Source organism: Engystomops pustulosus, unplaced genomic scaffold, assembly GCF_040894005.1.
Source record: "Engystomops pustulosus unplaced genomic scaffold, aEngPut4.maternal MAT_SCAFFOLD_419, whole genome shotgun sequence".
Taxonomy (NCBI): Eukaryota; Metazoa; Chordata; class Amphibia; order Anura; family Leptodactylidae; genus Engystomops; species Engystomops pustulosus.
This window is the reverse complement of record NW_027285298.1, coordinates 14,869-30,844: the sequence shown is the minus strand read 5'-3', so window position 1 is coordinate 30,844 and position 15,976 is coordinate 14,869. Positions and strand designations below refer to the sequence as shown.

At 49.0% G+C, this 15,976-nt stretch overlaps 1 protein-coding gene across 3 annotated transcripts in view; it reads left to right on the top strand.

Annotated features, from left to right (window-relative positions):
• Positions 1-353: 353 nt before the first annotated feature.
• Positions 354-15,976, top strand: part of LOC140111321 (fibroblast growth factor 11-like) — a 29,708-nt gene continuing 14,085 nt past the window's right edge. Inside the window, exons 1-3 of one of the 3 annotated variants that reach the window (XM_072132351.1) lie at positions 354-412; positions 7,426-7,614; positions 9,563-9,931. In XM_072132351.1, coding sequence (XP_071988452.1) covers positions 7,443-7,614; positions 9,563-9,931 — 541 coding nt within the window. In that variant the 5' untranslated portion in view covers positions 354-412; positions 7,426-7,442. Of the gene's footprint in view, positions 413-7,425; positions 7,615-9,562; positions 15,449-15,976 lie in introns of those variants that run through there. The other 2 variants (XM_072132350.1, XM_072132353.1) reach the window with 2 other exon arrangements.

Here is a 15,976-nt window from a genome sequence, read left to right as displayed (position 1 = left end):
TTCTATCAGCGCAAATTCACCAGAAAACTGGCGTAAACACAATTATAGATCTTGGCCAATGTGTGAGGGAACTTTAGGCTGTGTTCACACGTTGAGTTTTTCAGGTGCAGTTGTTTGTGTCCAAACCAGGGGTGGAGAGAACGAGCAGTAGGAGCAGCTTCTGTCTTCTCCCCCATTATCGTCCACACCTGCTTTTGGCTTCAAAAACTGAACCTGCAAAACTGAAAGATTAAACGCACCCAGGTATGTGAAGGGAGGCTGGGCCTCAGGTGAGTGGGTAGGGCCTGGCCTCAGGTGTGTGCAGGTGAGTGGGCGGGGCTAAGGCTTGGTCTGCAGGTGGGGGGTGGGGCAGTCTTATATCCTGGAAGTGATTACATGGTGGTGAAAGGAGCGCAGGTTGTTTCTGTGGCAGGTAAGAGGGGCGCAGCAGGTTACATGATGATCTGCTGTGAGGACTGATCCTGGAATCCTCCATGATTCACTGCCTTAAGTTAAACCTGGTATGAACTGTGAACAAATCTGGCATGGCAAGATGTATAATGATAGGTTTAATGTTGATGGGGGCGGGGGGGGGATGGTATTGGGCTCTGGGCCAGTGATACTGTAATGATGATGGGGGGATTGGGCTCTGGGCCAGTGATACTGTAATGATGATGGGGGGATTGGGCTCTGGGCCAGTGATGCTGTAATGATGATGGGGAAGGAATTGGGCTCTGGGCCAGTGATACTGTAATGCTGATGGGGAATGGATTGGACTCTGGGCCAGTGATACTGTAATGATGATGGGGAAGGGATTGGACTCTGGGCCAGTGATACTGTAATGATGATGGGGGGATTGGACTCTGGGGCAGTGATACTGTAATGCTGATGGGGAATGGATTGGACTCTGGGCCAGTGATACTGTAATGCTGATGGGGAATGGATTGGACTCTGGGGCAGTGATACACTGTAATGATGATGGGGAAGGGATTGGGCTCTGGGCAAGTGATACACTGTAATAATGATGATGGGGAAGGGATTGGGCTCTGGGCCAGTGATACTGTAATGATGATGGGGAAGGGATTGGGCTCTGGGCCAGTGATACTGTAATGATGATGGGGGGATTGGACTCTGGGGCAGTGATACTGTAATGCTGATGGGGAATGGATTGGACTCTGGGCCAGTGATACTGTAATGCTGATGGGGAATGGATTGGACTCTGGGGCAGTGATACACTGTAATGATGATGGGGAAGGGATTGGGCTCTGGGCAAGTGATACACTGTAATAATGATGATGGGGAAGGGATTGGGCTCTGGGCCAGTGATACTGTAATGATGATGGGGAAGGGATTGGGCTCTGGGTCAGTGATACTGTAATGATGATGGGGGGATTGAGCTCTGGGCCAGTGACACACTGTAATGATGATGGGGATGGGATTGGGCTCTGGGCTAGTGATACTGTAATGCTGATGGGGAATGGATTGACCTCTGGGCCAGTGATACTGTAATGATGATGGGGAAGGGATTGGACTCTGGGCCAGTGATACACTGTAATGATGATGGGGGAGGGATTGGACTCTGGGCCAGTGATACTGTAATGCTGATGGGGAATGGATTGACCTCTGGGCCAGTGATACTGTAATGATGATGGGGAAGGGATTGGACTCTGGGCCAGTGATACACTGTAATGATGATGGGGGAGGGATTGGACTCTGGGCCAGTGATACTGTAATGATGATGGGGAAGGGATTGGGCTCTGGGCCAGTGATGTTGTAATGATGATGGGGAAGGGATTGACCTCTGGGCCAGTGATACTGTAATGATGATGGGGAAGGGATTGGGCTCTGGGCCAGTGATACTGTAATGCTGATGGGGAATGGATTGACCTCTGGGCCAGTGATACTGTAATGATGATGGGGAAGGGATTGGGCTCTGGGCCAGTGATACACTGTAATGATGATGGGGAAGGGATTGGACTCTGGGGCAGTGATGCTGTAATGATGATGGGGAAGGGATTGGGCTCTGGGCCAGTGATACACTGTAATGATGATGGGGAAGGGATTGGACTCTGGGCCAGTGATACTGTAATGATGATGGGGAACGGATTGGACTCTGGGCCAGTGATACACTGTAATGATGATGGGGAAGGGATTGGGCTCTGGGCCAGTGATACACTGTAATGATGATGGGGAAGGGATTGGGCTCTGGGCCAGTGATACACTGTAATGATGATGGGGAAGGGATTGGACTCTGGGGCAGTGATGCTGTAATGATGATGGGGAAGGGATTGGGCTCTGGGCCAGTGATACACTGTAATGATGATGGGGAAGGGATTGGACTCTGGGGCAGTGATACTGTAATGATGATGGGGAAGGGATTGGACTCTGGGCCAGTGATACACTGTAATGATGATGGGGAAGGGATTGGGCTCTGGGCCAGTGATACTGTAATGCTGATGGGGAAGGGATTGGACTCTGGGCCAGTGATACTGTAATGATGATGGGGAAGGGATTGGACTCTGGGCCAGTGATACACTGTAATGATGATGGGGAAGGGATTGGGCTCTGGGCCAGTGATACACTGTAATGATGATGGGGAAGGGATTGGACTCTCGGGCAGTGATGCTGTAATGATGATGGGGAAGGGATTGGGCTCTGGGCCAGTGATACTGTAATGATGATGGGGAAGGGATTGGGCTCTGGGCCAGTGATACACTGTAACGATGATGGGGAAGGGATTGGACTCTGGGCCAGTGATACACTGTAATGATGATGGGGGAGGGATTGGGCTCTGGGCCAGTGATACTGTATTGATGATGGGGAAGGGATTAGGCTCTGGGCCAGTGATACTGTAATGATGATGGGGAAGGGATTGGGCTCTGGGCCAGTGATACTGTATTGATGATGGGGAAGGGATTAGGCTCTGGGCCAGTGATACTGTAATGATGATGGGGGAGGGATTGGACTCTGGGCCAGTGATACTATAATGATGATGGGGAAGGGATTGGGCTCTGAGCCAGTGATACACTGTAACGATGATGGGGAAGGGATTGGGCTCTGGGCCAGTGATACTGTAATGCTGATGGGGAAGGGATTGGACTCTGGGCCAGTGATACACTGTAACGATGATGGGGAAGGGATTGGGCTCTGGGCCAGTGATACTGTAATGATGATGAGGAATGGATTGGACTCTGGGCCAGTGATTCACTGTAATGATGATGGGGGAGGGATTGGACTCTGGGCCAGTGATACTGTAATGCTGATGGGGAATGGATTGGGCTCTGGGCCAGTGATACTGTAATGATGATGGGGAAAGGATTGGGCTCTGGGCCAGTGATACTGTAATGATGATGGGGAAGGGATTGGGCTCTGTGCCAGTGATACTGTAATGATGATGGGGAAGGGATTGGACTCTGGGCCAGTGATACACTGTAATGATGATGGGGAAGGGATTGGACTCTGGGCCAGTGATACACTGTAATGATGATGGGGAATGGATTGGACTCTGGGCCAGTGATACTGTAATGATGATGGGGAAAGGATTGGACTCTGGGCCAGTGATACACTGTAACGATGATGGGGAAGGGATTGGGCTCTGGGCCAGTGATACTGTAATGATGATGAGGAATGGATTGGACTCTGGGCCAGTGATTCACTGTAATGATGATGGGTGAGAGATTGGACTCTGGGCCAGTGATACTGTAATGATGATGGGGAAGGGATTGGGCTCTGGGCCAGTGATACTGTAATGATGATGGGGAAGGGATTGGGCTCTGGGCCAGTGATACACTGTAATGATGATGGGGAAGGGATTGGGCTCTGGGTCAGTGATACTGTAATGATGATGGGGAAGGGATTGGACTCTGGGCCAGTGATACTGTAATGCTGATGGGGAATGGATTGGGCTCTGGGCCAGTGATACTGTAATGATGATGGGTAAGGGATTGGGCTCTGGGCCAGTGATACTGTAATGATGATGAGGAATGGATTGGACTCTGGGCCAGTGATACTGTAATGCTGATGGGGAATGGATTGGGCTCTGGGCCAGTGATACTGTAATGATGATGGGGAAGGGATTGGGCTCTGGGTCAGTGATACACTGTAATGATGATGGGGAAGGGATTGGGCTCTGGGGCAGTGATACTGTAATGATGATGGGGAAGGGATTGGGCTCTGGGCCAGTGATACTGTAATGATGATGGGGAAGGGATTGGGCTCTGGGCCAGTGATACTGTAATGATGATGGGGAAGGGATTGGGCTCTGGGTCAGTGATACACTGTAATGATGATGGGGAAGGGATTGGGCTCTGGGGCAGTGATACTGTAATGATGATGGGGAATGGATTGGGCTCTGGGCCAGTGATACTGTAACGATGATGGGGAAGGGATTGGACTCTGGGCCAGTGATACACTGTAATGATGATGGGGAAGGGATTGGACTCTGGGGCAGTGATACTGGTAATGATGATGGGGAAGGGATTGGGCTCTGGGCCAGTGATACACTGTAATGATGATGGGGAAGGGATTGGACTCTGGGCCAGTGATACTGTAATGATGATGGGGGCGGGGGGTTGGACTCTGGGCCAGTGATACTGAAATGATGATGGGGAAAGGATTGGGCTCTGGGCCAGTGATACTGTAATGATGTTGGGAGAGGGATTGGACTCTGGGCCAGTGATACTGTAATGATGATGGGGAAGGGATTGGGCTCTGGGCCAGTGATGCACTGTAACGATGATGGGGAAGGGATTGGACTCTGGGCTAGTGATACACTGTAATGATGATGGGGAAGGGATTGGGCTCTGGGCAAGTGATACACTGTAATAATGATGATGGGGAAGGGATTGGGCTCTGGGCCAGTGATACTGTAATGATGATGGGGAAGGGATTGGGCTCTGGGTCAGTGATACTGTAATGATGATGGGGGGATTGAGCTCTGGGCCAGTGACACACTGTAATGATGATGGGGATGGGATTGGGCTCTGGGCTAGTGATACTGTAATGCTGATGGGGAATGGATTGACCTCTGGGCCAGTGATACTGTAATGATGATGGGGAAGGGATTGGACTCTGGGCCAGTGATACACTGTAATGATGATGGGGGAGGGATTGGACTCTGGGCCAGTGATACTGTAATGCTGATGGGGAATGGATTGACCTCTGGGCCAGTGATACTGTAATGATGATGGGGAAGGGATTGGACTCTGGGCCAGTGATACACTGTAATGATGATGGGGGAGGGATTGGACTCTGGGCCAGTGATACTGTAATGATGATGGGGAAGGGATTGGGCTCTGGGCCAGTGATGTTGTAATGATGATGGGGAAGGGATTGACCTCTGGGCCAGTGATACTGTAATGATGATGGGGAAGGGATTGGGCTCTGGGCCAGTGATACTGTAATGCTGATGGGGAATGGATTGACCTCTGGGCCAGTGATACTGTAATGATGATGGGGAAGGGATTGGGCTCTGGGCCAGTGATACACTGTAATGATGATGGGGAAGGGATTGGACTCTGGGGCAGTGATGCTGTAATGATGATGGGGAAGGGATTGGGCTCTGGGCCAGTGATACACTGTAATGATGATGGGGAAGGGATTGGACTCTGGGCCAGTGATACTGTAATGATGATGGGGAAGGGATTGGACTCTGGGCCAGTGATACACTGTAATGATGATGGGGAAGGGATTGGGCTCTGGGCCAGTGATACACTGTAATGATGATGGGGAAGGGATTGGACTCTGGGGCAGTGATGCTGTAATGATGATGGGGAAGGGATTGGGCTCTGGGCCAGTGATACACTGTAATGATGATGGGGAAGGGATTGGACTCTGGGGCAGTGATACTGTAATGATGATGGGGAAGGGATTGGACTCTGGGCCAGTGATACACTGTAATGATGATGGGGAAGGGATTGGGCTCTGGGCCAGTGATACTGTAATGCTGATGGGGAAGGGATTGGACTCTGGGCCAGTGATACTGTAATGATGATGGGGAAGGGATTGGACTCTGGGCCAGTGATACACTGTAATGATTATGGGGAAGGGATTGGGCTCTGGGCCAGTGATACACTGTAATGATGATGGGGAAGGGATTGGACTCTGGGGCAGTGATGCTGTAATGATGATGGGGAAGGGATTGGGCTCTGGGCCAGTGATACTGTAATGATGATGGGGAAGGGATTGGGCTCTGGGCCAGTGATACACTGTAACGATGATGGGGAAGGGATTGGACTCTGGGCCAGTGATACACTGTAATGATGATGGGGGAGGGATTGGGCTCTGGGCCAGTGATACTGTATTGATGATGGGGAAGGGATTAGGCTCTGGGCCAGTGATACTGTAATGATGATGGGGAAGGGATTGGGCTCTGGGCCAGTGATACTGTATTGATGATGGGGAAGGGATTAGGCTCTGGGCCAGTGATACTGTAATGATGATGGGGGAGGGATTGGACTCTGGGCCAGTGATACTATAATGATGATGGGGAAGGGATTGGGCTCTGGGCCAGTGATACACTGTAACGATGATGGGGAAGGGATTGGGCTCTGGGCCAGTGATACTGTAATGCTGATGGGGAAGGGATTGGACTCTGGGCCAGTGATACACTGTAACGATGATGGGGAAGGGATTGGGCTCTGGGCCAGTGATACTGTAATGATGATGAGGAATGGATTGGACTCTGGGCCAGTGATTCACTGTAATGATGATGGGGGAGGGATTGGACTCTGGGCCAGTGATACTGTAATGCTGATGGGGAATGGATTGGGCTCTGGGCCAGTGATACTGTAATGATGATGGGGAAAGGATTGGGCTCTGGGCCAGTGATACTGTAATGATGTTGGGAGAGGGATTGGACTCTGGGCCAGTGATACTGTAATGATGATGGGGAAGGGATTGGGCTCTGGGCCAGTGATGCACTGTAACGATGATGGGGAAGGGATTGGACTCTGGGCTAGTGATACACTGTAATGATGATGGGGAAGGGATTGGGCTCTGGGGCAGTGATACACTGTAATGATGATGGGGAAGGGATTGGGCTCTGGGCCAGTGATGCACTGTAACGATGATGGGGAAGGGATTGGACTCTGGGCTAGTGATACACTGTAATGATGATGGGGAAGGGATTGGGCTCTGGGGCAGTGATACACTGTAACGATGATGGGGAAGGGATTGGGCTCTGGGGCAGTGATACACTGTAACGATGATGGGGAAGGGATTGGGCTCTGGGGCAGTGATACACTGTAACGATGAGCTAATATATTGGGAGAGCAGATACTGGGTGCAAACTCCGGGCAAATCAATCTCCATACAGAACACGACTCTGCTGCCTCCTGATATGTAGTGATTTATCCTGCAGATTATTACACATCTGACTTCCCTTAAGAACATTGCTCCTCCTACACTGCAGAGCATCACTCTAATTCTCACCTCTGCTTTATGTAGGTTGATGGACACGTGACATGGCGGTTCGGGCGCGGCCTCTGACTGACCTGGATTTCTGTTCTGGGTCTCGCATTGAGGAGCTGAATAAACTTTTGGAGGAGCTGGAGAGGAGACAGAGCATCGCGCTGCAGGGGAAGGACGTCCTGCACACCTGTCTGCAAGCCAAGGACCTCGTCTTCAACCTCATCGGTGGGTGTCCGTGAGGAAACTACTACCACTGTGACAGCTACATGTCCATCATGCTCTATACTGTACTGCTACTACTACACAGCCAGACACCTCCTGTCCTGTCCATCATGCTCTATACTGTACTACTACTACACAGCCAGACACCACCTGTCCATCATGCTCTATACTGTACTGTTACTACTACTCAGCCAGAAACCTCCTGTCCTGTCCATCATGCTCTATACTGTACTGCTACTACTACACAGCCAGAAACCTCCTGTCCTGTCCATCATGCTCTATACTGTACTGCTACTACTACTCAGCCAGAAACCTCCTGTCCATCATGCTCTATACTGTACTGCTACTACTACACAGCCAGACACCTCCTGTCCTGTCCATCATGCTCTATACTGTACTACTACTACACAGCCAGACACCTCCTGTCCTGTCCATCATGCTCTATACTGTACTGCTACTACTACACAGCCAGACACCTCCTGTCCATCATGCTCTATACTGTACTGCTACTACTACACAGCCAGAAACCTCCTGTCCTGTCCATCATGCTCTATACTGTACTGCTACTACTACTCAGCCAGAAACCTCCTGTCCATCATGCTCTATACTGTACTGCTACTACTACACAGCCAGACACCTCCTGTCCATCATGCTCTATACTGTACTACTACTACTACACAGCCAGACCCCTCCTGTCCTGTCCATCATGCTCTATACTCTACTACTACTACTACACAGCCAGACCCCTCCTGTCCTGTCCATCATGCTCTATACTGTACTACTACTACACAGCCAGACACCTCCTGTCCTGTCCATCATGCTCTATACTGTACTCCTACTACTACACAGCCAGACCCCTCCTGTCCTGTCCATCATGCTCTATACTGTACTACTACACAGCCAGACCCCTCCTGTCCTGTCCATCATGCTCTATACTGTACTACTACTACACAGCCAGACCCCTCCTGTCCTGCCCATCATGCTCTATACTGTACTACTACTACTACACAGCCAGACCCCTCCTGTCCTGTCCATCATGCTCTATACTGTACTACTACTACACAGCCAGACACCTCCTGTCCTGTCCATCATGCTCTATACTGTACTACTACTACACAGCCAGACCCCTCCTGTCCTGTCCATCATGCTCTATACTGTACTGCTACTACACAGCCAGACACCTCCTGTCCTGTCCATCATGCTCTATACTGTACTACTACTACACAGCCAGACCCCTCCTGTCCTGTCCATCATGCTCTGTACTGTACTGCTGTGACTACTACTACACAGCCAGACCCCTCCTGTCCTGTCCATCATGCTCTATACCAGTGATGGCGAACCTTTGGCACGGGTGCCAGAGGTGGCACTCTGAACCCCTTCTGTTGGCACCCAAGCTGTCACCCCAGGATAGATTCATCAGACAGGACCAGAATATTCCTGCAGTTCTCAATGCTATTTTAAGGTGACACTTCCTTGACTGATTGGAAATGCAGGAAGAGTGAGAAGGTCAAGATTATCTTTTGAGGTCCCCTTGCTGGCCCCATGATTCTGAAGCTACAATGATGTCCGAATTTGTCCTCCTGCTTTCAACTATATTGGTGGCCTCAGGGGGCCAATACGATTGAATGCTGTGGAAGAACAAGGAGCAATAAGTTACTGTTTAAGTTGTCATGTTGGCACTTCATGGTAAATAAGTAGGATTCGGTTGTAATTTGGGCACCCGATCTCTAAAAGGTTCGCCATCACTGCTCTATACTGTACTGCTGTGACTACTACTACACAGCCAGACACCTCCTGTCCATCATGCTCTATACTGTACTGCTGTGACTACTACTACACAGCCAGACACCTCCTGTCCATGATGCTCTATGATGTACTTCTGTCTCTTACAGTTGTTGGTCATAGGGGGTGATGGACTGCTGGGGGTTACAATTTTATCTTGTTCTTTCAGCTCGGGTCCATCCGTTGCCGTCTCCCAATGCTTTCCTGCTCCTGTCTGGTGGCCTGTGCTCCGGTTCCCTGGATGTGTCGTCTTCAGATTTGGGGTGTCCCTCACCCTTTGAATGTTCCTCCATTTCTTATACCCTGTTAGTGCCCATCATTCGCCTTCCCTCCTCGCTCCACCTCTCACAGTCCAGCCCATGCCACTACTTGGTGGGCCGCTCTGCCTGGGATCCTGCGCCCCCTGTGGTTGGTGCCGTCACCGTCCATGTGTCTCCATATGACGTCTCTCTGTGGTTCAATTCTTCTCTGCTGTCGGAGGTGTCCCATCTCTCGGAGTCCTCTCTGCCCTTGTCCTTGGAGCGGGCTGAGCCCTGGGGTAACTGCTTCTCCATTTTGCTCTCCAGCCAAAGTCTCAGTATTCGCTTTGACCTGGTTCCTGTGGTTGAGGTTCAGGGATGGCCCCCGGGGGTCCAGTACCTGGATGAATGGGTAGCTGAGGATAGTGAAGCTCCTAAGCTCTTCCATCTTTTGCCCTGGGGGGCTGGTGGACAATGGAGAGTGGGATTCCCCGGTGTGGAGCTGTATATGAGGAGATGCTTACACCCTGCCCTCTCGCTGGTTCTCAGAGCCTCTACAGCTGTGCTGGGGCAGATCCTTCAGCAGAACGGGGCCCCGGGGCCCTATGTTGTATGGGTGACCCTCCTGCAGGCCTGTCAGAGGCTGCCGCGAGGTTACCTAAGTCAGGGGCACAATGCAGCCTTGTGCTTTCTGGGCCTCTTGGAGGAGCTGTCTCACTTGTTCCTCAGGGGCTCCTGCCCTAACCCCTTCCTGCCTGGATGTGACCTCCTCCTGGGCAGCACTCGAGGCCCTTCCTTAGCACGACACGTGTCAGAGGTCAGAGCTCACCCGGCCAGATACCTGCGGGCAGTGATCAGAGAGGCTAAGGAGGTGGTAAAAGCCGGGGACAAAGGGGAGAGAGAGGAGATTGAGGAGAAGGAGGAGAGGGGCTCAGGGTGTTACCCCAGCTAGCCGCATTGTCCTCTACAGGGACACATGTAGCAGAGCTGAGATTGTGGTCATCACTACCCTATGTAACTCTGCTGCACGTGGCTTGCATAGACGTGTAGTGCTGCACCATTCTGCAGACCCCTCCTGGATATGTGCAGGTTCACTCAGGGTTTCCGTGTTAACCCCTCGTCTGCCAGCCGCTGTGGAGTATTGCATTATTAACCCCTGTAGTCCTGCATGGTGGCAGCGCATGATGAATTCCCCTCACGTCCAGCACACTCTGTCCCTCCCTTAATTCTGATCAATTTTGTGATTAGCTCAGAGGCTGGCGGCGGTGGCGGGTGTATATATTAGATCTGGCAGGACACAGAAAGAGACGTCAGGCAGCCTATATATCTATAGCGGACGCACCCATTATCTGCAGATCTCTGCAAATAGGCGCATGCGAGTGTAGAGGGCAGAGCGGTCACCCTCCAACATGGACAGCAACCCCCACCCCCCCATGTCAGGCATCAACCCAAGGACACGGCCGTCCTGATCCAGCAAGATGCTGACACACTTCTCATATCCTGATACAACCCATCCGGGGCGACGGAGCCCTCCCTATGGCTTTCCTGTGTATGAAGATGCTGGGCCTGTCTATAGATCTCCACATTATTGAGAGATTATGGAGCTACAGAGCCCTGACCAGCCATCTCCAGTATTTTTAGATCTCTTCTTCCTTGTAGATACTGTTAGGATTCATTATAGTTCATTGTTATAGAGCCAATGCCCGACCAGAGACTCAAATGTTTACAACCTCCACCCTCGTAGATCCTGAGCCTAGCCATAGACTCCAGTGTTTACAACCTTCACCGTCGCAGACTCCAGTGTTTACAACCTCCACAGTTGTAGATCTTGGGCCGAGCCTTATGCTCCAGTGTTTACAACCTCCACCCTCGTAGGTCTTGGGCCTAGCCATATACTCCAATGTTTACATTGCCTCTGGCCCCTGATAACTGGCCCATTAATCTGTGCTCATAAATTCAGGATTCTTATGTAGAAAGCATTTTTCAATCTTCTAGAACTCTGCTATAGAAATATAAGAATTGTTTACAGACCCAACACTCCATCCACTTTGATCTTCAGACAGATTGCCAGGTTTAATCTACTAATAGGTTTGTAGTCTATAGCTCCCTTACCTGACTACACATCTCCAATATCTGTAGATCCCCATAACACAGTAACGCCTGATCCTATATCATAAATCTCTAGTGTTTACAGATGCCTTACTGTAGATCCGATGTCTACGTCTAGATGTCCAATGTACATAGACCGATAATGTATAAACTAGGATAGATCTCAAGGTCTACAGATCCAAGCGATAGAACCTGGTCCTCCTCAAACACCTCCACCCTCTATTAATCTGCATTTTCCCTGTATATCTCCCAGTACACACATCAGATCTCCAGTGTCTACTCATCCTCAGAGTAGATTCTGTGGATTCCTATATCTTCAAAAGATCCTTGACCTTCCATCTCCAGTATTTCTAGTCCTCCCTTCCTCATAAATCCTGGATTTTGGATTCTTAACCGGGAGCCAGACTTCTTCACCCTTGATATCCATTGCCTAGAATTTTGGTCCATCTAATAGATCTCTAGCATCTGTTAATCCAAAGATTATGTCCTACCCAAAGATCTCCATCAAATAGAGATAAAAAAAAGAAAATCAAGCATGGTTCACGCTATAGATAGAAACTCAAGTTAGCCACAATACATATGGGAGATCTATACACAGGCCTTGTATCTGTAGTCCAGATCAGTAGGCAACCAGATCTTCAATCGATTGACTGTATGTCTGCCTGTAGATCTTGCACCTGCCTAAAGATACCAGATTTCCTCAGATCCTCCGCAGAAGTTCTCAAGACTTTCTTCTCTGTAGATCTATGGGCTTTCTTCGTGTCCTCCATCTATGTTCTCCTCTGTAGATCTCTGGGCTTTCTTCATGTCCTCCATCTATGTTATCCTCTGTAGATCTCTGGGCTTTCTTCATGTCCTCCATCTATGTTCTCCTCTGTAGATCTCTGGGCTTTCTTCATGTCCTCCATCTATGTTCTCCTCAGTAGATCTCTGGGCTTTCTTCATGTCCTCCATCTATGTTCTCCTCTGTAGATCTCTGGGCTTTCTTCATGTCCTCCATCTATGTTCTCCTCAGTAGATCTCTGGGCTTTCTTCATGTCCTCCATCTATGTTCTCCTCTGTAGATCTCTGGGCTTTCTTCATGTCCTCCATCTATGTTCTCCACTGTAGATCTCTGGGCTTTCTTCATGTCCTCCATCTATGTTCTCCTCTGTAGATCTCTGGGCTATCTTCATGTCCTCCATCTATGTTCTCCTCTGTAGATCTCTGGGCTTTCTTCATGTTCTCCACTGTAGATCTCTGGGCTATCTTCATGTCCTCCATCTATGTTCTCCTCTGTAGATCTCTGGGCTTTCTTCATGTCCTCCATCTATGTTCTCCTCAGTAGATCTCTGGACTTTCTTCATGTCCTCCATCTATGTTCTCCTCTGTAGATCTCTGGGCTTTCTTCATGTCCTCCATCTATGTTCTCCACTGTAGATCTCTGGGCTATCTTCATGTCCTCCATCTATGTTCTCCTCTGTAGATCTCTGGGTTTTCTTCATGTCCTCCATCTATGTTCTCCTCTGTAGATCTCTGGGCTTTCTTCATGTCCTCCATCTATGTTCTCCTCTGTAGATCTCTGGGCTTTCTTCATGTCCTCCATCTATGTTCTCCTCTGTAGATCTCTGGGCTATCTTCATGTCCTCCATCTATGTTCTCCTCTGTAGATCTCTGGGCTTTCTTCATGTCCTCCATCTATGTTCTCCTCTGTAGATCTCTAGGCTTTCTTCATGTCCTCCATCTATGTTCTCCACTGTAGATCTCTGGGCTTTCTTCATGTCCTCCATCTATGTTCTCCTCTGTAGATCTCTGAGCTATCTTCATGTCCTCCATCTATGTTCTCCACTGTAGATCTCTGGGCTATCTTCATGTCCTCCATCTATGTTCTCCTCTGTAGATCTCTGGGCTTTCTTCATGTCCTCCATCTATGTTCTCCTCTATAGATCTCTGGGCTTTCTTCATGTCCTCCATCTATGTTCTCCTCTGTAGATCTCTAGGCTTTCTTCATGTCCTCCATCTATGTTCTCCTCTGTAGATCTCTGGGCTTTCTTCATGTCCTCCATCTATGTTCTCCTCTGTAGATCTCTGGACTTTCTTCATGTCCTCCATCTATGTTCTCCTCTGTAGATCTCTGAGCTATCTTCATGTCCTCCATCTATGTTCTCCACTGTAGATCTCTGGGCTATCTTCATGTCCTCCATCTATGTTCTCCTCTGTAGATCTCTGGGCTTTCTTCATGTCCTCCATCTATGTTCTCCTCTATAGATCTCTGGGCTTTCTTCATGTCCTCCATCTATGTTCTCCTCTGTAGATCTCTAGGCTTTCTTCATGTCCTCCATCTATGTTCTCCTCTGTAGATCTCTGGGCTTTCTTCATGTCCTCCATCTATGTTCTCCTCTGTAGATCTCTGGACTTTCTTCATGTCCTCCATCTATGTTCTCCTCTGTAGATCTCTGGGCTTTCTTCATGTCCTCCATCTATGTTCTCCTCTGTAGATCTCTGGGCTTTCTTCATGTCCTCCATCTATGTTCTCCTCTGTAGATCTCTAGGCTTTCTTCATGTCCTCCATCTATGTTCTCCTCTGTAGATCTCTGGGCTTTCTTCATGTCCTCCATCTATGTTCTCCTCTGTAGATCTCTGGACTTTCTTCATGTCCTCCATCTATGTTCTCCTCTGTAGATCTCTGGACTTTCTTCATGTCCTCCATCTATGTTCTCCTCTGTAGATCTCTGGGTTTTCTTCATGTCCTCCATCTATGTTCTCCTCTGTAGATCTCTGGGCTTTCTTCATGTCCTCCATCTATGTTCTCCTCAGTAGATCTCTGGGCTTTCTTCATGTCCTCCATCTATGTTTTCCTCTGTAGATCTCTGGGCTTTCTTCATGTCCTCCATCTATGTTCTCCTCTGTAGATCTCTGGGCTTTCTTCATGTCCTCCATCTATGTTCTCCTTTGTAGATCTCTGGGCTTTCTTCATGTCCTCCATCTATGTTCTCCTCTGTAGATCTCTGGGCTTTCTTCATGTCCTCCATCTATGTTCTCCTCTGTAGATCTCTGGGCTATCTTCATGTCCTCCATCTATGTTCTCCTCTGTAGATCTCTGGGCTTTCTTCATGTCCTCCATCTATGTTCTCCTCTGTAGATCTCTGGGCTTTCTTCATGTCCTCCATCTATGTTCTCCTCTGTAGATCTCTGGGCTTTCTTCATGTCCTCCATCTATGTTCTCCTCTGTAGATCTCTGGGCTTTCTTCATGTCCTCCATCTATGTTTTCCTCTGTAGATCTCTGGGCTTTCTTCATGTCCTCCATCTATGTTCTCCTCTGTAGATCTCTGGGCTTTCTTCATGTCCTCCATCTATGTTCTTCCCAAAGATCCCCTGTATGTAATTTCCTGGATGGTTCCCATTTCCTCAGATTCGCTGTCTATGATAAGAGTAGATTCTAGATTGGATAGCGTCTGTCTCTTGATTTATATGACTTTTTGCAGTTATCACTCTCCTGTCCCTTGGGGGGAAACAGACCAAACATAAAGAAACTCATCAAGCAGAGACCCTGAACTGTCATTGTATCCCTCAACTCCTTCTGACCCCCAAACTACTCAACAGCAAGAGAAGCTGGCACCAAATCTGCTCCCTGCTGTCTTTCTGTGCGACACAGTCCTGCCAAGCTGGCCCCCAGCCCATCCCAGAAAATACTGGCCCCCAGCCCATCCCAGAAAATACACTTTAATAAATGTGTCAACTTGAAAACGGTGCAGTGTGGAATTGGATAGAGGAACAGAGGAGGGATAAACAGCTGGAAAAGCCGAGAGATGATGGTGTAGTGTAGAGCTATATATGTAATGTACAGAAATAGTGTATATATAATGTACAGGAATAGTATATACAGGACGGGGTGTAGCGTATATATAATGTACAGGAATATTATATACAGGACGGGGTGTAGTGTATATATAATGTACAGGAATGGTATATACAGGACGGGGTGTAGCGTATATATAATGTACAGGAATGGTATATACAGGACGGGGTGTAGCGTATATATAGTGTACAGGAATAGTATATACAGGACGGGGTGTAGCGTATATATAGTGTACAGGAATAGTATATACAGGACGGGGTGTAGCGTATATATAATGTACAGGAATAGTATATACAGGACGGGGTGTAGCGTATATATAATGTACAGGAATAGTATATACAGGACGGGGTGTAGCGTATATATAATGTACAGGAATAGTATATACAGGACGGGGTG